The sequence below is a fragment of the Rattus norvegicus genome, chromosome 5 (genome assembly GCF_021556685.1).
Source record: "Rattus norvegicus strain SHRSP/BbbUtx chromosome 5, alternate assembly SHRSP_T2T, whole genome shotgun sequence".
Classification (NCBI taxonomy): Eukaryota; Metazoa; Chordata; class Mammalia; order Rodentia; family Muridae; genus Rattus; species Rattus norvegicus.
In genome coordinates, this window is record NC_141538.1 from 7340429 (window position 1) to 7362319 (window position 21891).

Below are 21891 nucleotides of genomic sequence, written 5' to 3' on the forward strand. Positions count from 1 at the left end.
GTCCCCATAACTGGCTGAAAGAAAACAGGAAAACGGGTCTACAGCACTCCTGAAACACGGGCTTATACGACACTCTAGCCACTGTCAGAAATAGCAGAACAAAGTAACACTAGAGATAATCTGATGGCGAGAGGCAAGCCCAGAAACCCAAGCAACAGAAACCAAGACTACATGGCATCATCGGAACCCAATTCTCCCACCAAAGCAAACACGGAATATCCAAACACACCAGAAAAGCAAGATCTAGTTTCAAAATCATATTTGATACTGATGCTTGGAGGACTTCAAGAAAGACGTGAAGAACTCCCTTAGAGAACAAGTAGAAGCCTACAGAGAGGAATCGCAAAAATCCCTAAAAGAATTCAAGGAAAACATAAATAAACAATTAGAAGCCCATAGAGAGGACGCACAAAAATCCCTGAAAGAATTCCAGGAAAATACAATCAAACAGTTGAAGGAATTAAAAATGGAAATATAAGCAATCAAGAAAGAACACATGGAAACAACCCTGGATATAGAAAACCAAAAGAAGACACAAGGAGCTGTAGATATGAGCTTCACCAACAGAATACAAGAGATGGAAGAGAGAATCTCAGGAGCAGAAGATTCCATAGAAATCATCAACTCAACTGTCAAAGATAATGTAAAGCAGAAAAAGCTACTGGTCCAAAACATACAGGAAATCCAGGACTCAATGAGAAGATCAAACCTAAGGGTAATAGATATAGAAGAGAGTGAAGACTCCCAGTTCAAAGGACCAGTAAATATCTTCAACAAAATCATAGAAGAAAACTTCCCTAACCTAAAGAAAGAGATACCCATAAGCATACAAGAAGCCTACAGAACTCCAAATAGATTGGACCAGAAAAGAAACACCTCCTGTCACATAATAGTCAAAACACCAAACCCAAAAAATAAAGAAAGAATATTAAAAACAGTAAGGGAAAAAGGTCAAGTAACATATAAAGGCAGACCTATCAGAAGCAAACCAGACTTTTCGCCAGAAACTATGAAAGCCAGAAGATACTGGACAGATGTCATACAGACCCTAAGAGAACACAAATGCCAACCCAGGTTACTGTATCCTGCAAAACTCTCAATTAACATAGATGGAGAAACCAAGATATTCCATGACAAAACCAAATTTACATAATATCTTTCTACAAATCCAGCACTACAAAGGATAATAAATGGTAAAGCCCAACATAAGGAGGCAAGCTATACCCTAGAAGAAGCAAGAAACTAATAGTCTTGGCAACAAAACAAATAGAAGAAAAGCACACAAACATAATCTCATATCCAAATATGAATATAACAGGAAGCAATAATCACTATTCCTTAATATCTCTCAATATCAATGGCCTCAACTCCCCAATAAAAAGACATAGATTAACAAACTGGATACGCAATGAGGACCCTGCATTCTGCTGCCTACAGGAAACACACCTCAGAGACAAAGACAGACACTACCTCAGAGTGAAAGGCTGGAAAACAACTTTCCAAGCAAATGGTCGGAAGAAGCAAGCTGGAGTAGCCATTCTAATATCAAATAAAATCAATTTTCAACTAAAAGTCATCAAAAAAAATAAGGAAGGACACTTCATATTCATCAAAGGAAAAGTCCACCAAGATGAACTCTCAATCCTAAATATCTATGCCCCAAATACAAAGGCACCTACATATGTAAAAGAAACCTTACTAAAGCTCAAAACACACATTGCACCTCACACAATAATAGTAGGAGATTTCAACACCCCACTCTCATCAATGGACAGATCATGGAAACAGAAATTAAACAGAGACGTAGACACACTAAGAGAAGTCATGAGCCAAATGGACTTAACACATATTTATAGAATATTCTATCCTAAAGCAAAAGGATATACCTTCTTCTCAGCTCCTCATAGTACTTTCTCCAAAATTGACCATATAATTGGTCAAAAAACGGGCCTCAACAGGTACAGAAAGATAGAAATAATCCGATGCGTGCTATCAGACCACCACCGCCTAAAGCTGGTCTTCAATAACAATAAGGGAAGAATGCCCACATATACGTGGAAATTGAACAACGCTCTACTCAATGATAACTTGGTCAAGGAAGAAATAAAGAAAGAAATTAAAGACTTTTTAGAATTTAATGAAAATGAAGGTACAACATGCCCAAACTTATGGGACACAATGAAAGCTGTGCTAAGAGGAAAACTCATAACTCTGAGTGCCTGCAGAAAGAAACAGGAGAGAGCATATGTCACCAGCTTGACAACACACCTAAAAGCTCTAGAACAAAAAGAAGCAAATACACCCAGGAGGAGTAGAAGACAGGAAATAATCAAACTCAGAGCTGAAATCAACCAAGTAGAAACAAAAAGGACCATAGAAAGAATCAACAGAACCAAAAGTTGGTTCTTTGAGAAAATCAACAAGATAGATAAACCCTTAGCCAGACTAACGAGAGGACACAGAGAGTGTGTCCAAATTAACAAAATCAGAAATGAAAAGGGAGACATAACTACAGATTCAGAGGAAATTCAAAAAATCATCAGATCTTACTATAAAAGCCTATATTCAACAAAACTTGAAAATCTACAGGAAATGGACAATTTCCTAGACAGATACCAGGTACCGAAGTTAAATCAGGAACAGATAAACCAGTTAAACAACCCCATAACTCCTAAGGAAATAGAAGCAGTCATTAAAGGTCTCCCAACCAAAAAGAGCCCAGGTCCAGACGGGTTTAGTGCAGAATTCTATCAGACCTTCATAGAAGACCTAATACCAATACTATCCAAACTATTCCACAAAATTGAAACAGATGGAGCACTACCGAATTCCTTCTATGAAGCCACAATTACTCTTATACCTAAACCACACAAAGACCCAACAAGGAAAGAGAACTTCAGACCAATTTCCCTTATGAATATCGATGCAAAAATACTCAATAAAATTCTGGCAAACCGAATCCAAGAGCACATCAAAACAATCATCCACCATGATCAAGTAGGCTTCATCCCAGGCATGCAGGGATGGTTTAATATACGGAAAACCATCAACGTGATCCATTATATAAACAAACTGAAAGAACAAAACCACATGATCATTTCATTAGATGCTGAGAAAGCATTTGACAAAATTCAACACCCCTTCATGATAAAAGTCCTGAAAAGAATAGGAATTCAAGGCCCATATCTAAACATAGTAAAAGCCATATACAGCAAACCAGTTGCTAACATTAAACTAAATGGAGAGAAACTTGAAGCAATCCCACTAAAATCAGGGACTAGACGAGGCTGCCCACTCTCTCCCTACTTATTCAGTATAGTTCTTGAAGTTCTAGCCAGTGCAATCAGAAAACAAAAGGAGGTCAAGGGGATATAGATTGGAAAGGAAGAAGTCAAAATATCACTATTTGCAGATGATATGATAGTATATTTAAGTCATCCCAAAAGTTCCACCAGAGAACTACTAATCCTGATAAACAACTTCAGAAAAGTGGCTGGGTATAAAATTAACTCAAATAAATCAGTAGCCTTTCTCTACATAAAAGAGAAACAAGCCGAGAAAGAAATTAGGGAAACGACACCCTTGATAATAGACCCAAATAATATAAAGTACCTCAGTGTGACTTTAACCAAGCAAGTAAAAGATCTGTACAATAAAAACTTCAAGACTCTGAAGAAAGAAATTGAAGAAGACCTCAGAAGATGGAAAGATCTCCCATGCTCATGGATTGGCAGGATTAATATAGTAAAAATGGCCATTTTACCAAAAGCGATCTACAGATTCAATGCAATCCCCATCAAAATACCAATCCAATTCTTCAAAGAGTTAGACAGAACAATTTGCAAATTCATCTGAAATAACAAAAAAACCAGGATAGCTAAAACTATCCTCAACAATAAAAGGACTTCAGGGGGAATCACTATCCCTGAACTCAAGCAGTATTACAGAGCAATAGTGATAAAAACTGCATGGTATTGGTACAGAGACAGACAGATACACCAATGGAACAGAATTGAAGACCCAGAAATGAACCCACACATATATGGGCACTTGATTTTTGACAAAGGACCAAAAACCATCCAATGGAAAAAAGATAGCATTTTCAGCAAATGGTGCTGGTTCAACTGGAGGTCAACATACAGAAGAATGCAGATCGATCCATGCTTATCACCCTGTACAAAGCTTAAGTCCAAGTGGATAAAGGACCTCCACATCAAACCAGATACACTCAAACTAGTAGAAGAAAAACTAGGGAAGCATCTGGAACACATGGGCACTGGAAAAAATTTCCTGAACAAAACACCAATGGCTTATGCTCTAAGATCAAGAATCGACAAATGGGATCTCATAAAACTGCAAAGGCTTCTGTAAGGCAAAGGACACTGTGGTTAGGACAAAATGCCAACCAACAGATTGGGAAAAGATCTTTACCAATCCTACAACAGACAGAGGCCTTATATCCAAAATATACAAAGAACTCAAGAAGTTAGACTGCAGGGAGACAAATAACCCTACTAAAAAATGGGGTTCAGGGCTAAACAAAGAATTCACAGCTGGGGAATGCCGAATGGCTGAGAAACACCTAAAGAAATGTTCAACATCTTTAGTCATAAGGGAAATGCAAATCAAAACAACCCTGAGATTTCACCTCACACCAGTGAGAATGGCTAAGATCAAAAACTCAGGTGACAGCAAATGCTAGCGAGGATGCGGAGAAAGAGGAACACTCCTCCATTGTTGGTGAATTGCAGACTGGTACAACCATTCTGGAAATCAATCTGGAGGTTCCTCAGAAATTTGGACATTGAACTGCCTGAGGATCCAGCTATACCTCTCTTGGGCATATACCCAAAAGATGCCCCAACATATAAAAAAGACACGTGCTCCACTATGTTCATCGCAGCCTTATTTATAATATTCTGAAGCTGGAAAGAACCCAGATGCCCTTCAACAGAGGAATGGATACAGAAAGTGTGATACATCTACACAAGGGAATATTACTCAGCTATCAAAAACAATGACTTTATGAAATTCGTAGGCAAATGGTTGGAACTGGAAAATATCATCCTGAGTGAGGTAACCCAATCACAGAAAAACACACATGGTATGCACTCATTGATAAGTGGCTAATAGCCCAAATGCTTGAATTACCCTAGAAGCCTAGAACAAATGAAACTCAAGACGGATGATCAAAATGCGAATGCTTCACTCCTTCTTTAAAAGGGGAACAAGAATACCCTTGGCAGGGAATAGAGAGGCAAAGATTAAAAGAGACACAGAAGGAATACCCATTCAGAGCCTGCTCCACATGTGGCCCATACATATACAGCCATCCAATTAGAAAAGATGAATGAAGCAAAGAAGTGCAGGCTGACAGGAACCGGATGTAGATCTCTCCTGAGAGACACAGCCAGAATACAGCAAATACATAGGCAAATGCCAGCAGCAAACCACTGAACTGAGAATGGGACCCCCGTTGAAGGAATCAGAGATAGTACTGAAAGAGCTTGAAGGGGCTCGAGACCCCATATGAACAACAATGCCAAGCAACCAGAGCTTCCAGGGACTAAGCCACTACCCAAAGACTATACATGGACTGACCCTGGACTCTGACCCCATAGGTAGCAATGAATATTCTAGTAAGATCACCAGTGGAAGGGGAAGCCCTTGGTCCTGCTAAGACTGAACCCCCAGTGAACTAGATTGTTGGGGGGAGGGCGGCAATGGGGGGAGGATGGAGAGGGGAACACCCATAAAGAAGGGGAGGGGGAGGGATTAGGGGGATGTTTGAGGGAAACCGGGAAAGGGAATAACACTCGAAATGTAAATAAGAAACACTCAAGTTAATAAAAAAAAAAAAGAAAAGAAAGAAAGTAGTTGGATTTCTGGGTTTGGAAATCAAGCTTCCTGAATAACGCAGACTTCCGTGAGACAAATATTGAACAAGGTGATTCACTATACCGATGTGGGAAGTCACTTGAATAGCAACAACTAGAGGGGGACTCAGGACTGGAGAGCTTCTTGCACACTCGGGCAAGAAATGTGTTGTAATCAGAATGTAACAGCATTAATTTATACAAAAATTTCTTTTGGAGCACCTAATTCATCTAACCAATACAGAAACTTATTAATGGGAAAAAAAAAAGAGTGACTTCTTCAAGAGTGATAAAATGAGCATCTTCTTTTGTGTGCATCTTATTTAAAACATTTAAATACATAGATATATTTCACTAAGAAAGGGACCTTTTGCACATTTTGATGATGAATCCAGTGAATAAACTCCCCTTTCCCTGGTACCTAAGTACCTTGGCAGATTAGGTGTGTACCCCACTGGGAGAGCTCAGCAAGCTGAGGGAGTTTGGCCTGTTCTCCCAGCTACCTACCATCTGGGGAAGCTACACAGTGGGGAGAATGCTTTGCAAGCAAACAAACTCACCATTGTTGTCTGCAGATGCTAATTCTTGGCTCTGCTGTTCATTCTGCTGCAGAGCAGAGTCCCTCTAGTCTTGTATTAGGTGTTACCATGAGGTAAATGATACCAAAGGCCATCTCGGTTTTCTAGACTGAATGGTTTTTAAAAGCCTTTTTATGGTGGAAATGCATTTGAAGGAAAAGAAATATGGTGGGAAAATGTAATTCCACCCTTCCTTAGCTCAAGCAGATTCATATAAGCAAGTTGTTCATTGGTAATGAATACATTCTAGTAGCATGAGATGACAGTGAACCTCTTTGAGACCAGAGCTAAGGGGGAAACTGCAGTCCCCTTTGACCCACAGCCAACACTTCCTTCAGCAACTGTATAGACGGCCTGTTCTGTGCTGGGTGTTGTGGATCTTCTCAAGGGAACACATGCTTTCCAATGTGCGTTTATAGGGTGATCAAATCAGATAGGCATTTGCAGAAAGACTTCCAGTTTAATTTGCACATCTCAGATGCATGCATTGCCATTGTTTGTAAGGCATATGCTTCTGCCCTTGGGAAAGCAGTGGCTGCTAGCTTGCAGTTTGGAAGTTTTTGTAGCAGATTACTTACTTTTCGAGGCTGGCAGTATTTTCATCACGGTGAAATCTCACAGCTTTCATTCAGAAACCCAGTATTATATAGACCAATTAAAATTGCAAGATAAAAACAGACCTGTGCAGGGGTATTAAGTTCTTAAAGAGCTAAGTTTACATACACATGGAAAAACCTAAATTGGAATCAGTGTGAGAGAATAGTGACTAACCACTGAGAATTTGAGAAGAACTTTGCCCTCTGAGGGCTTAACTTAAAAATGAGCCATAATATTACGGATATCAGTCAAGAGGTCCTCAGCAGTAGTTTGAAGGAGATCCTCAGAGCATGACTGGATAGATTCAGTCAGCCTAGGAAGTATAGAAAAAAGTGAGTTACAGAGACAAACACTGGCATTGTCCTTCCAGACCCCATCTAGAGAGGCTTGCACCACTGCAGTTGCATTGACAAGGATATTTCTATTTACGTGGCCAAAGGCAGGGAACTATAGCCAAGAGACAGGTAGATGCTGCACTGGTATCATTGTTCTGATCAAGGAAAGAGATGCATCAGGCTGACTCATCCTGATACCATTACAGAGTTGATTCATCTCCTATACGTCATCCTGGTTTCCCAGTCGTTAGGGAGTCGAAGTTCTGCCCTTCAGAATAACATTTACTGGTGATACAGTAAAAATCATACACCTTGTGGACTTTCATATTGCTCACTATGGATAAATGAGTTGGCATTACAGTATGTTGTATCAGTCTTGTCTATTTCATCAAGGGGCCTCTGTCCCAAGCACTTTGTGTGCTAATAATTTAAGTTCCTAAGGCAAGAGCACTGAGCTCCATACAGCTTTTGAGGATGATCAAGAAGTAGAGGAGAGGGGCTGGGGATTTAGTGCAGTGGTAGAGCGCTTACCTAGGAAGCGCAAGGCCCTGGGTTCGGTCCCCAGCTCCGAAAAAAAGAACCAAAAAAAAAAAAAAAAAAAAAAAGAAGTAGAGGAGATTAGAGAATAGGAAAGATGGAGAGACTGTTTACACGTTTCTTCATCCCACTATTTGAGTTTTCTTTCAGTCATGATTTTTGCTTGGGTGTGGAAAAGGTGTGTGTGTGTGTGTGTGTGTGTGTGTGTGTGTGTGTGTGTGCGCGCGCGCGCGCACGCACGCCCGCTCACACAAAGACTAGAAATTGATAACCGGTATCTCCTTTGAGGCATCTCCTTCGCTCTCTCTCCATCTTATGTTTTGAAACAAGGTCTCTTACTGAAGCTAGAACTAACAAATTTCTTAAGAGTAGCTGGCCAGCAGGCTCCAGGGATCTACCTGTCGCTTCCTAAGATCACAGGCAGAAGACACCACTACCAGATCGCTTTTGATGTGAGTTCTAGACATCGTACACATATGGCAAGCACTCCACTGAGTCATCTCCCAAACTGCTTCCCTCAGTATTTTTATCTCATTTTTAATCCCAAGTCATATTAAGGTGCTTTTTTATTTATCAGTGGCTCTAAGAATGAGTTAAATCAGTTGAAACACTGCCTTGGAATGTGGTAAAATTCTTTGAGCCCTCTTAGGAAAATGCCAGCCTCTTCCCTAGGCAACATCCTCAACGAACTTTGTGGTCCCATGTTGAAGGGTATATGCTCACACATTGCACTGTTGATTATTTACATGAAAGTAAAACATGTAGTCTATGTTACTAAGTGTTAGCTATGCTTGCATTTCTCGTAAATTAGAAGTCAAAGTATTGTTTATTACTAAAGGCCTGTGCCAACCACTAATGGATACTATTTTAGTTAAGTAAAGAGAAGCATCCAGGAGTAGATGGCTTCTGAGCTCACCTTCCAAACCTAAAATTCGTTTTTCTTTTTTTTCATGAAGAAGGGAAATTAAATAGTCTGCTATTAGATTAAAAGTGGTTAGTCCTGGACCTACTAGTTATCCTGACCAGATTGAATTGTGTATTCAATTTCACAAATTTATATTGAGTGACAGCCGCTTACAGGGTATCAGGGTGGACAGTATCTGACTGGTCACAGATGCTGCACCTTTACAGATGGAACTACATGGTCCTTTCGGGAATGTGATGTCATTTTCACTGCTGTGCACTCTCTTTATAATCTTTCAACTGTTCCTCTTTTCCTGATTGGCAGCTTTCAGAGAATGACTGATTTTTGTTGAATGACTCTTGTTGCAGCAGTAAAGCCTTTGGCATGGGCATTGACTATGTGTTTAGGGCAGCCTTAGTCTGCCAATGGCCAGTCCCATGATTCTCACTTCTGAAGTTCAGACTGGATTGATTCCCTCTCTCACCATTTGCCAGTGTCTCCTCAAAGTCTTTGTGCCAAGTGTGTAGACGTACCTTTCTGTGTGGGAATAGTGGGCTGGCTGACCAAATATGGAATGTTGTAGACCAGGTGACTTTTCCCAGTGGGAATCCCCAGATGGGAGAAAATCTCTTAGGATTCACAGATTCTGCCTATAAAAGCATTAATATTTACAAATTCCTCTCAATATTTATTTTAGTCCTCCCTGGCAATAATGGCTAGTCCTGATTGTGAGCTGTCACGACTCACCAGCTTTATGTAGCTGCTATTACACTGTGACACATATTACTACACAGGACAAATAGCAGGTGCAGAATGTACCAAGAGAAAAGAGTCCAGGAAGAAACTCTATCCACTGCATTACCTTAACTGTTTTGTTTAAGATGAATTGAATCTTGCTTTGGAAAAATCTAGCTGTGTATCCTCACATCTGGCCAGTTCTCACATGAATGTGCTGTGTTGGAACCACTTCCAATTGGGGGTAACCATGTTAGGCTGGCATTAGGCAGAAGCCAATTTGACACCCATAATTTTTTTTATCTTTATTAACTTGAGTATTTCTTATTTACATTTTGATTGTTATTCCCCTTCCTGGTTTCCAGGCCAGCATCCTCCTATCTCCTCCTGCTCCTCTTCTCTATGGGTGTTCCCCTCCCCATCCTCCCCCCATTTCTGCCCTCCCCCCAACAATCACATTCACTGGGGGTTCAGTCTTGGCAGGACCAAGGCTTCCCTTTCCAGTGGTGCTCTTACTAGGCTATTCATTGCTACCTATGCGATTGGAGCCCAGTGCCATCCATGTATAGTCTTTGGACACCCATAATTTTTACATGATTTCAGTTACTTATATCTAATGTGTAGAATCACCTGGAGCATGCAAATTCAAATGTCTCTGGCTTGGATTTCTGCTTTCCATTGAGTTGAAACCTCTGATTTGTCTGATAAACCCCAGGAATGGGAACCGTTGCTTGGGACTGTGTTTGTTTTCCTTAAGCAGTCATAAGGGCATAAAGCCAGGCATTTTAAATCTGAACATTGATAGCTAGGTGTGCTCCCATCAGTCTGTCCACTTCTTTGAATGCAGCAGATTTCAGCAACATCAGCAACCCAGTTGAGAGATGTAGCTAAACATTTCTGAAAAGTCTTAGTTGTCAGTGACTAAGCTAGGTACACCTTTCCTAACACTCCTAAGATGAAGAAACTTTGCAAAGAAGCAATATGTCAGACTTCTAAATAAGACAGAAATACCTAGGCTGGTGTTAGGAGTTAATTAAATAAGTACATTTGGTGTGATCCAAATTTGAATTTCATCGGTCTATTACTACAACTTCTTCAACTTGACCTCTGGATGAGATTTATAAGTATGAATTAAGATGTACAACTTTTGTGCAGGGGTTGTTTTTGTTTTGTTTTATTTAACTATTTATAAAGCTCATTTAAAATGTGTTAATATTCAAGTATTACTTTAAGGTATATATGTATATTAAAATTATATGCATATATTTGCATATAGAATATATAAACAGTAAAATATATAACATATATAAGTTATATAACTGTGATCTTAGACCAGTTTTACTGAATAGCACACAACTACACTTGGCTTTTGTTATGTAGGTTCTGATGACTCAGCTTTTTTTCCTCAGGCTTTTGTGGCAAACACTTTATCAACTGAGCTATTTCTCTAGTTGCTACTTTTAAAAAATAATTTTAAATTGAATTTTTAAAAAATTTGTTGTAAATGTTTCTGAAGTATATTAAAAGATTAAATACAAACCCTGAGACTAAAGAGCCAGAGATGACGCCTTGTCTTGGCCACTGCTAGTATCATGTCCCTACTGTGCAGAAGTTGTTCCAAAGAGCACAGCCCAGACAAACATTGTTCTTGACCAGAAAGTTTCAGCAATGATTATAAACAGCCTCTTAGCAGGCTCTCCCTGTATAGTGCAGATCTCTTTAAACAGTTAATCAGACAAAAATAAGCTTATTTCTTTATGCAAGTTCATGCTTTAATTATCCTACCTATATGGGGTAAATGAGTTTTGTTGGGTTTTGACTAACGTGAGTTCTGCTCTATGAGTTCATGCCAAAGAACCATGTTCTTCAAGTAAAAAGTGTTAGAAATTTTAGAGAAGAGTACATTTTTTCTATCTTTTATAGTATCAGTATACTATAAAAAGTGGCAAGTTTTAAAAGCATTTTTCAATAATAATCCTTTCCTTGCACACTGAAACAAGTTCACACCTTATAAGTATCTTCAAAGGGGGGAGGGAGGAAACTGATCTCATTTAGCGAAAATGATAATCACCTAGGTTGAAATCCTTTACAACTTATTCTTTTATCATTTTCCTTTCCTTTCTGTTCCTTTCCTCCAGGTCCTGATTATATCAAACAAAGATTTCAAGAGGGGGTAGATATTAAAGAAAATCCAGAAGAAAAGGTCCCAGAAAAGCCTCCATCACCAAAGGAATCGCCTCATTTTTATCGCAAAGGTACAACACCCCCCAGGTCTCCCGAGGCAAGTCCCAAACAGAGCCACTCTCCCCAGCCTTCCTCCCCAAAGTCCATGAAGAAACAGAACCCCAGCTCAGGGGCAAGACTCAGTCACGATAAAAGGAACACGGCTGAGGAACAAGTGGTAGCCATTGTCAATAAGCCCTTGATGTCAAAGGCTCCTTCAAAGGAACTGGGAGCAACCGTGTCCAAGTACTCTGGCCGCCACTATGTCCCCAACCCCAGCAATGGGGAGCTGCACTCTCAGTATCACGGCTACTATGTTAAACTGAACACGCCCCAGCATCCTCCAGAAGACAGGGAGGATGACAGCGGAGTTGGCCAGTCTTCCTCAGCATTGGTACCTAGACCGTCACCTAACAAGTGGAGTCCCCCTAAATCTGTGACAAAACCAGTTGCCAAAGAAAGCAAAACTGAGCCAAAAGCAAAGAAGTCTGAACTTGCTATACCAAAGAATACAGCAAGCAATGATACCTGCCCTCCTTTAGAAAAAGAAGCCAATTCCGTAAGTCTCTCATGAGCTTTTCTCTTGGGTTTGTTCAGGGAGCAGTATGTGGTGGGTGGTTTTATATCTTGACCATATCTGGACAAAGATCCTCAGTTCACTGAGTTGTTTAGAGTAGAACAGAACATGTTTGTAGCTCATGATAGCAAAGAGTTCTCTGAGCAGAAATCCTGTGCCTACTCAGCCACCCACTGCAGACAATTCAGGTAGGACTCAGACCTGGCCAGCCCTGTCATGCATTAGCAAGTGTTTATCAATATGTCTTGGTGAACTTAATTACCTACTCAATGGCCCTTAGAAGGGAAACATGGCCAAGTTCCCACAGCTAGCACCTTTCTGCATAGCAACTAGGAATTCTAAGCCTTCCTTTGGCCCTTTATCCAAAAGAACATCACTTGCAGCCATTGTAAATTCTCATAAATATGTAATTTGTATTTTACTTAATGAGCCAGGCTCTGCAGCAAGAATATTTTTCTTCCCAAATGAAAAACTTTTACAACAACATAATTACTTTATAATACATCTCCAGATGCGGATGTTCCTAGATTCAACTGTCTAGTAGATGCTAGCCATTGTTGATGAGTCTTAAACAGGTTAATTTGTTTGGGCCAGTAAGCTTTGTGTTATTGATGAATGTCTACTACGTGTGCCTTGACATGAGGTCAATTTGGTAAGTACTATATGGAACTTGGATTTTATTGAGTTCTGTAGAGTTTATATCCAATCTTTTTTTTAAGAACCGTTTAGTTAAGTGAGTGATTTAAAATAAATTGTATGTTATCTTGGTCATATATGTCTCTGGGTGGTCCTTTTCACTATGAAATACAACTCAGAGAGTAAGACTCTAGATGGTACAGGTAATTTGAAAAATATGCATTTCTGGAATCCTGTTCAAGATTATAGACTATCTTAATTTTATTCCATCTACTCATAGGGTTAAAGAAATACAGTCCATCTTTTGAAGTAACTTAAACTAATTTTTACTAATATCTCTATATAATATTGTTTTTTAGTCTCTACTTTTTCATTAGCTAAGTATAATTTAATCAGATCCAACTATATTAATAATGTTGTAAGAGGCAACTTCTGTGGAGGTAAATAGCTTTTAAGACAGGCTAATTTTTAAGATGATTGAATATTTAGTATTTATTGTAAAATGTTTAAACATTGATATGCCTTAACTGTTATTATAATTCCACCACTACTCATTGTATGAAACAATCAGTTCTTATTAGACATTCAACCTGAATATTTATAATGAATAGGGCTTCTTGTATATATAGTATCCATTTATCTGATTAACAAGGGGTGGTTCTAAACAGTGCCCTTCCGACTACATTGCATCTTTGTCTGTCCAATAGGACATTTAATTTCCCACATACTGCTATGGAATTATGTGCCCTATATTCCCCTCATCAGTCTGTGATAAGGAAAACAATATTGCTGTTGCCTACGAACCTTTCTCTGTAGTAGTACTGTGTTCTGTGTATTGCCACTGTATTTAGAAAAAGCATAGATTTTGGTAATGTGTAGCATTTTTTGTTTCCTCTTAATTCACTTTCCATCACAATCTCCACTCCTCCCCCCCCCCAGTCACCACCTCCCTCCCACCCTCATCCCACAGCTCTCCCTCCCACTCCCTACCCCTATTGGGTATTTTGTATAGGTTCTTGATGTAAGACAAGCATCTTCCAACTCAGGCTTAGTGATCAAAACCCAAACTGCATGTGTGCCCTACATTCCCCTTGAATGACATTCCAAACTGAGGAGTCAGATTGACTGGCCTCAATGAGAAAATGGTGCTTTCCTAATAGCATGGAGAAGCTGCCTGGTATTCCTAGTGCCAGCCCTCTTCCCTGGAGCTAGGTAGTAACACATGACTGCTTAGAATAGTTGGTGAATGACCATTGAAACAGTGGAGTGCTGCCTGCTGTTCTGAACAATGGAGAGCACTATGCAAGTTCAACATTTATAATGAACCATTGAAAATTCATAAAAACACCGACAAAAAGCAAGCATGTAGAGGATACCCATAATTAATCAGCCAGTACTCTGTGTGAACTACAGGGGAAATTGTTACCTTCTTAATGCAGGACTGCGGGAAGTTAATGCTCAAAGGGCATGGTTATTATCACTATCAATGGCTTACTAGTTGAAGTATAAATAGCTCATAAATGGCTCAATAAATTCTATTTCTTTATTTTCAGCCTGGATAAGTATCTAGAAAATGTAGAAAATCTTCTGAGATACAGATTCTCTTAGTTCCCCTAAGAGAATCTTAGGGGAATCTTAACAAGCATGAGAAGATGGGCTCCGCAGATTGCGGTCCTAACATGGGCAGAATATTGTCTCATAATTTGTCATCCTCTGTTTTGTTTTCTAAATGACCAAAGGTTTCTCCTGATGTGTACTAGCGTCTGCCTTCCTGCTGCTTCCCATCACACCTGTCCCAATCAGTCTGGGGAAACAGGACTAAGCTTCTCTTCATTTTGCCATTTTAAGCCACCCCTGACTACCACAGCCTTATTTATGGGACTTTACCTTAAAGCTTTTCACCCAGTAGCCTGTGCAAGGTGTCTAAAGAAAACTGAGGTCACAGAGCGGTACCTGCCAGTTAAACCTAGCACCCCATCATTTTCACCTGGTGGCTGTTAGAGCCTCCCATTGCTGGTCTATGCTCATCTTTCCTGAGTGATTTTCAACAATAGCTTCATAAGTGGGGCTACACTGGTAGGCTGAATATGAATATGTATCAGAGCGTATACAGGATAAATATATATGTGCATTGAGTAGGAAACACATACATGTAGTTTTCATTCAGGATAAAGCATTTATTTGTTAGTCATTGATGCTGCATTATAAATTCAATAAAATGCAGGCCAAAACTTTGAAGAGATATAATTAAGCTACTAAATTCAACCCAAGATAAAGCCTAGAGTACTAATCAATTCAAAAGAGTTCATGTAAACTCACAGCATTTTGCTGGGATCTACAAAATGGAAATTAAAGATTCACCTGGGACTTAAATTTGTTTTTTCTTTTGGCTGGGATTGAGTCTAAGACCTTGGGTATGCTAGGAAGGCATTCTGCCATTGTAGTACACAGACCTATGTTGTTTTCAAAGACACGCTGTGATTCTATGTCCTGGATCCTCCCTGGCCCTGAACTTTATACAGGTTTGTTCTCACCCAAACTTTTCTCTATCCTTTATGTACCCATTATCTTGGGGAGGAATTAAATGTACCAGCCCCATAGAACTGACATAATCCCAAATTGCACACTTAAAAATAAAGTCTAACCAAAGCATGACTAGCCATAGCATATATTCTATGCTCAGATGAGATGTTGAACATTATCTAGTATTTTGAGCTCTATGAGTTTCTACATCTAAAGTTTGCCCTGGTTGAGAAGCTGCATAGATTAGAACTCACCATTTATTGCAGCTGTCTTCACTCTGTACACCAGCCTGGCCCTGAGCTCATAGCGTTTGTCCTGTGTCAGCCTTCAGAGTGCTAAGATTGCAGGCATGAACCACCATGACTACTCACCTGTTTATTGAATAGTTGGAGGTTAGTAAGATTTTCTGTTTCTCTAAGAATTGAAAGATATAGGTAACAATGTTACCTTGCATATCTTCATTAGAAATTGTTTTTAAACTAAGGTCTGAGCTTTTGTAGAGATAGAGAAAAGAGCCTAGAGTACCCAGTGGACAGTATGATATTTAATTCTGCCTCTAAAGAACCTGGATTCATAAATAGTTTATAAATATTCTAATATGCTTATCCTCATGGTGCCCTCTAATATGGAACTAATAATCTTGTGGGTAGAACAAATAAAAACAGGTGATAATCTACTTAGAGATGCTTAGTCTACTGCCTAGCATTTAAACACTATTTTTTCTTCTATGTACTTAGGACTTAAGAAGTGGGGGCTGTTTCTCTTCCCCACACCCCAATTTACTAACAATGCACTTGTTCTTCAGTGCAGTGATTTCTCCTGTGTTGTTAAACATTGAGGAGAGCAGCACTTAAAGAGGTAGTGAACACACAGGGAGGAAAAAGTCAAAGCCCTTGATACTGTGGCACTGAGACTAGGTAGGAAAATGACAATACAGCAACAGATGGCAATAGACTGTGACAAGTGTTATGACAGAAAGAACAGGGCACTGTGACCTCCACCAGAGAGCTGCGACCCATGGTCACATGGAGTAGGATGTCTTTCAGTCTGGGATAGACAGCCTAAGCTAAGCCCCAGCCTGGAAGATGAACACTTGACCAGACTTCCCTGTTCAATCCTGTCACCAGAGAAAGCATGATCAATGTTCCTGTAACCTTGTTTCCACACAAACTTAACTTGGTTCTTAGAATGTGACTGCTTCCTTTGGTACACTTAATTAGAACTATTAGGTTTGACTGGAAAGGTGGCTTCACAGTTAAGAGTATTTGCTGCTTTGCAGAACACCCAAGTTTCCTTACCAACACCACATGATGGCACACACCTGCTCATAACTCCAGGAGATCCAACACCCTCTCTGGCATCCATAGACCAAGCATACACATGGGCACATGTAGATGACACAGAGGCCCTTTTATTCATAAATAAGCAATGGGGGACCATGGAATGCTAAACACCCAGGCTGTCTCTTTAAAGAGTGATGTATAGCTATATATCCCCTTTTCTCTCCAGAAGACTGGAGACAGATGTGGTTAAAGCCCACATGACCTTTGCACTATGTGGCTGAGACCACACTAGATCCCGCCTCAGACCTTTATCTTCAGCTGATCTCTCAGTTAATCCATAGAACTCATCTTTTGTGAAAGATGTCCTTTATACAAAGAGTTTGACATGGTCAAATCTTAAGTATTGAATTGTCTCCAGAGAACTTTTTTTTCCCAAATTGTGCTGTGTTTAAATATGCCTAAAATAAACTACATAAGGTCAGACTCTTGAAGTTTTAAACATCTACTGAGTCCTATTCAACTAAACTACTTCTTTTGCTTCTCACAGATCAGTACTCTGCAGGGCTGTGATGTATGCAAAGACCACACACACACACACACACACACACACACACACACACACACACACCAGTAAATTCCCCCCATTCACAAACACATGAACATTTAGGCAAAAAAGTTTTATAAAAATAAACTTTTCAAAAGTCAGTTTACATTTGACAGAGAAGCATTCTAGAAGAACACTACTATTTAAGAATTGTGTGCTATTTTAATAATATTTTTTAAATACCAACATCTTGTAATTCTAAAGGCAGATTCTTTGGGTACCACCAAGCCTGAATAGCTAGGCCAAATAAGGTTTACTTTTACAAATAAAAGCTTGGTGACCTTGGATTATCTGGTATTTATTCTAGTAAGATTTGTCGAAATAGGGGTCAACTGTTGGTTCAATATACTTGAGTCTGCAGTGGTTTGGTTATGATTCAAGAAACAGAGTTAGAGCTGAAAAATCTATCTTCTGTAAGTATTTAACTTCCCATTTGTAGGAAGGAGGGAATAGAACCCAGAAAGAGGTCCAGAAAAAAGGAAGAGTTGAGCTGAGGGCTAAGTCTGTAACTCCATTGGTAGCTTATTTCCCTAGCATGCACAAAGCTCTGAATTCAGCCCTGAGCCCTGCATAAACCGGAGGGTGTTATACACCTGTATTCCAGCACAGTAGGAAGCACAGACAGGAGAATCGAAATTCAGAGTCATCCTCAGCTACTTAATGAGTTTAAGGCCAGTCTAGGCTACATTAGACCCTGTAAAAATAAAAGCACCTCCCTGAGTGTTCTGAATTCTTCCTTGGAGGAATGAAATGCTCTGGTTTCATTGTTTTCTGACAGCCTTGAGGAGAGGCCGCTCTTCTTTTCTGACCCTTTCACTCCCTAAGAACAGCTGAGTCCCTCCCCCTCCCAGCTCCTTTCCCGTGACTCTTCCCAGTGTGGGAGAGGAATAGAGTACATTGTTACAGGAAAAAGAAAAATTTGAGATGGGTCTTATTATGTAGCCCTGCTAGTCTAGAACTCACTGTGTAGACCAGGTTGACTTCGGCGCAGAGTGCTAAGATTAAAGAAAGGTGTGTGTCACCCCACCCAGCTTGAAGACATTTTTAAACTTAATTCAAATCTAGACTAATTTTAAGTGGAAGTTGGATGGTGACAACATCTAAATGTAACATTACTGTTTTTAATTCGTACCTTCTTTCATGCCTTAGTTTCTGCCACAATGTTTTATGCTTGCATTTCTGCTAGTTGCTTCTGGTGATGGGTTTCTGTGAAGCAGCCATACTGACATGGAAACATTGTGCTTGCTCTGTTCTGTTTCTCCTACAGGGCCCTAATTCCATCATGATTGTCCTGGTCATGTTGTTGAATATTGGGTTGGCCATTCTTTTTGTTCACTTTCTCACTTGATTGGAATTAGGAAAGGTAAGCATAGCCTTAATTTCTATAAAACATCACAGTAACATCGTTTTCTCCAATTCCAATTTACAACTTTTTTAAAACAATGACATTGTCCTTCACTTTAGTTTTGACTGTGATTCAGTATGGTTACCTATTGCTGTAATTGTTTTGACTCTTCAGTGAAGTCATAACAACTAGTGGAGTTGAACCCACAGTTCTGCCTTGGTGTCTTCATCCCTTTAACTGCCACACCCCAGTCAGACTCAGACACAGGCAAGGAGGCTTGAATTGGGATGGGATCACAAGAGAAATGAAACTTGGAAAATTCAGCCAGAGGACCTTTCAGGTTCTTCAGGAATGCTTTGTGTCTTTGGGGTCCTCTGGGAGCTGAAGCATACAGCCATGTTGGAAAGCAGAGCTTAATAATGATTCTTTTTTAAAATCTGCTGAAGCAGCCCCATCCGGCGAAGTTCTTGGCGTTGGCTACTCCATCTGTCCTAGCAGAGTGTGACTAAACTGGAAATGTATGGACCTGCAATTTTTTTTTTGATGGAAGTCAACAGCTGCCTTACTATTTTACCATCTGACGTTTTTAGTAGGGAGCTGGGTTGAGAAGACTGCCAGAGGAATGCAGTCTGAGGATTGTGTTGCAGTGGGCATGGCGCCAACATTCACTCCTATCTCATTAGAAGAAGTAGGTAGCAGCATCACTCAGAGGTCTTCTGCTGTGACCTACTGCTTTAACATCTCCTGGAATGTTCTGAAAGGGAATATTTCATTTGCTTGTGCACAACTCTGCTCATTTTTGCTGTTTATTTAAATATGACCGCATAGTCATCTTCCACTCGCAATCCTGGCTGGATGAGAAGACACAGGTTGCATCTCAAGGAAAAGCAACAACAAAAGACTAGTTAAAAAATATATAGTGTTTATTTTAATAGCAATACATTGTTTTCATGTTGTTTATTCTTTTTAAATCAATAAAAGATTTATTTATCTTTAAAATATAGTGATCTGAAGGTATTATACCTTCCAAAGAAATAATTTAATATTAAATATTTTTAACACCATTGAGGTGAATTGTTGACGCACTCAGGTGCTACATTTTACAAGCTGAAAGACTACATATTACCAAGAAGTGTAGTCAAAATGTTGCATGGATTTCAGTAATCAGTGGTTAAAGGTTCGGTTTCATTGCTGACGTATGTTACAACCAAATAAAATCTTGTCAGTGGCTCTGTTAATTCCCATGAAAGTTAAGCAAGATCTATTAATAGCTACTCTTCTCTTTCTCTACCCCACCCCCAGCTCGAATTTTGGTTGAATGCATTCAGGTAGACAGTAAAGTTTTGTTAAGTCACTGCCCCTTCTCTGCCTTCAGTGTTTTTCAAAGTTGTTTTGTAATTCTATTTTAAATTTTAAAGACTTAGATGGTTTTATTTTAAATATTTGTCTTTTGCTGTCCTGTATCATTCTGATGTTGATTTTTTTTCTATTATATAATTTACTGAGAAGCATGCTTAACTAGGGAAACTACATGATCTTTATAAAAAAATAATTATTTAAAAAGAAATCAGTGTAGGAAAGATATGTCTGAATCTCTTAAAGGCATTGCCTTGTGGAGGGGGAAGTCTTCCTAACTTTTATCCAGGATATCATGGTGTCAGCCGAGTCTCTTACTTAGGGGCCTTTGCAGAGACAGTGTGTGTCACTCCCCTGATAGCACAGGAGAGGACCACATGCTTCATCACCTACAGGGTAGTAAACCAGTGGTGGTCTCTCCAGAAGTGCAATATATTGAGACTCTTGGGTATGACCAATATGGATTAAAGAAGAAGGCAGAAAGAGAGCAAATGAAAATAAAATTACAACTTGTATATTTATTTTTTACATTTTGCTTTGACTTTAGGGAGTCCATTTTTACTCAAGAACAAACTAAGTCTGTCTGTCGTCTGCATAGTCTCCCTGCCTGTTCCTACCCTTGAAGCTCCTTATGCTGGGAAGGCTGTTTGTTTGTTTTTTTAAGAAATAGAATATTTAATCTGAATAAGTGTTTATTTAAATGTGTAATGCTTTGAAAATAATGGGCAACAGAGAACTAAAGGATGTTTATAAAGTGAGCTTGTTGGCTCCATTTATAAATATATACGATTTATAAGCTTTTTTAAAACAAAGCTCAAATTGTGGGTATTTTTCTAAAATGTGCACAGCTGTATTTTCCATGAAGGATCTTTCTAATGGGTTGTTATACTGTACTCTACATTTTGGACAGCACATGAAGTCTGCCAATGTACTTAATAAAACATGACTTTGTTTATTTAAAGTTTCTTGCTGTGAAAAACCCTACCAGTGGGTTCCTTAATTTATAATCCTTAAAACCAAAATGTATAATGTACAGTTTCCACAACTGTAACTGCCCTAATAAAAATGTTGGTTATTAATAAAGTTCGAGATGTCTTTCCTCTGTGAGTGAATTATTGACTGGGGTGTGGGGGATGTTAGAGATGGTAGTACTAAAAGAGAGAATTTGACTAATGAGACGGTTTAGCAGGTTAGCCAGCTTGCTGCCAAGCCTAATGACCTGAGTTCAATCCCAGGGCCCACATGGTAGAAGAAAAGAACAGACTCCTGAAAGTCGTCCTCTGACCTCCACACATACACCATGGTATGTGTATGTTCACACACATGTGCCTACAATTAAAGCAATTCAATAAAATATGGATAAAAGATATGTCCTAAAGAATTAACAATAGAAGGGAATAAAGAGCCCAGCACAGCCACAGGGCAGAAAGCAGGCACACTGCTCCACTCTGTCTTCTTGCCTTTTCTACTGGGACTTTTTTCTTTTTCTTTTTTCCCTTTTATTTTAAATAGATTCTTTTTTGCATAATATATCCTAATTATGGTTTCTCCTCCCTCTACTCCTCCCAACCTCTCCCCTCCAATCTAGATCTACTCCCTTTCTGTCTGTTAGAAAAGAACAAGCTTGTTAGAGATAGTGTAAAGATAAAACAAAACTATCACATCTAAGTTGAACAGGACAAGCCAAAAAAAAAAAGAAAAGAGTCCTAGAGAAGGCCCAGAAATCAGAGTCACGCTCGTTTGCATACTCAGGAATTTCATAAAAACACTAAACTGGAAGCC

General features: G+C 39.3%; 1 protein-coding gene across 10 annotated transcripts in view; it reads left to right on the top strand.

The window, feature by feature from the left end:
• Jph1 (junctophilin 1) overlaps nucleotides 1-21891 on the top strand; it is a 102117-nt gene that overhangs the window by 71477 nt on the left and 8749 nt on the right. For 4 of the 10 annotated variants that reach the window (XR_015619445.1, XR_015619446.1, NM_001106630.2 and 1 more), the window contains exons 4-5: nucleotides 11701-12344; nucleotides 18676-18771. Coding sequence is in view for 8 of the 10 variants with exons in the window: in NM_001106630.2 (NP_001100100.1) it covers nucleotides 11701-12344; nucleotides 18676-18756 (725 nt within the window). In the remaining 2 variants the exon portion in view is untranslated. Of the gene's footprint in view, nucleotides 1-11700; nucleotides 12345-18675; nucleotides 21209-21891 lie in introns of those variants that run through there. The other 6 variants (NM_001436625.1, NM_001436624.1, NM_001436623.1 and 3 more) reach the window with 6 other exon arrangements.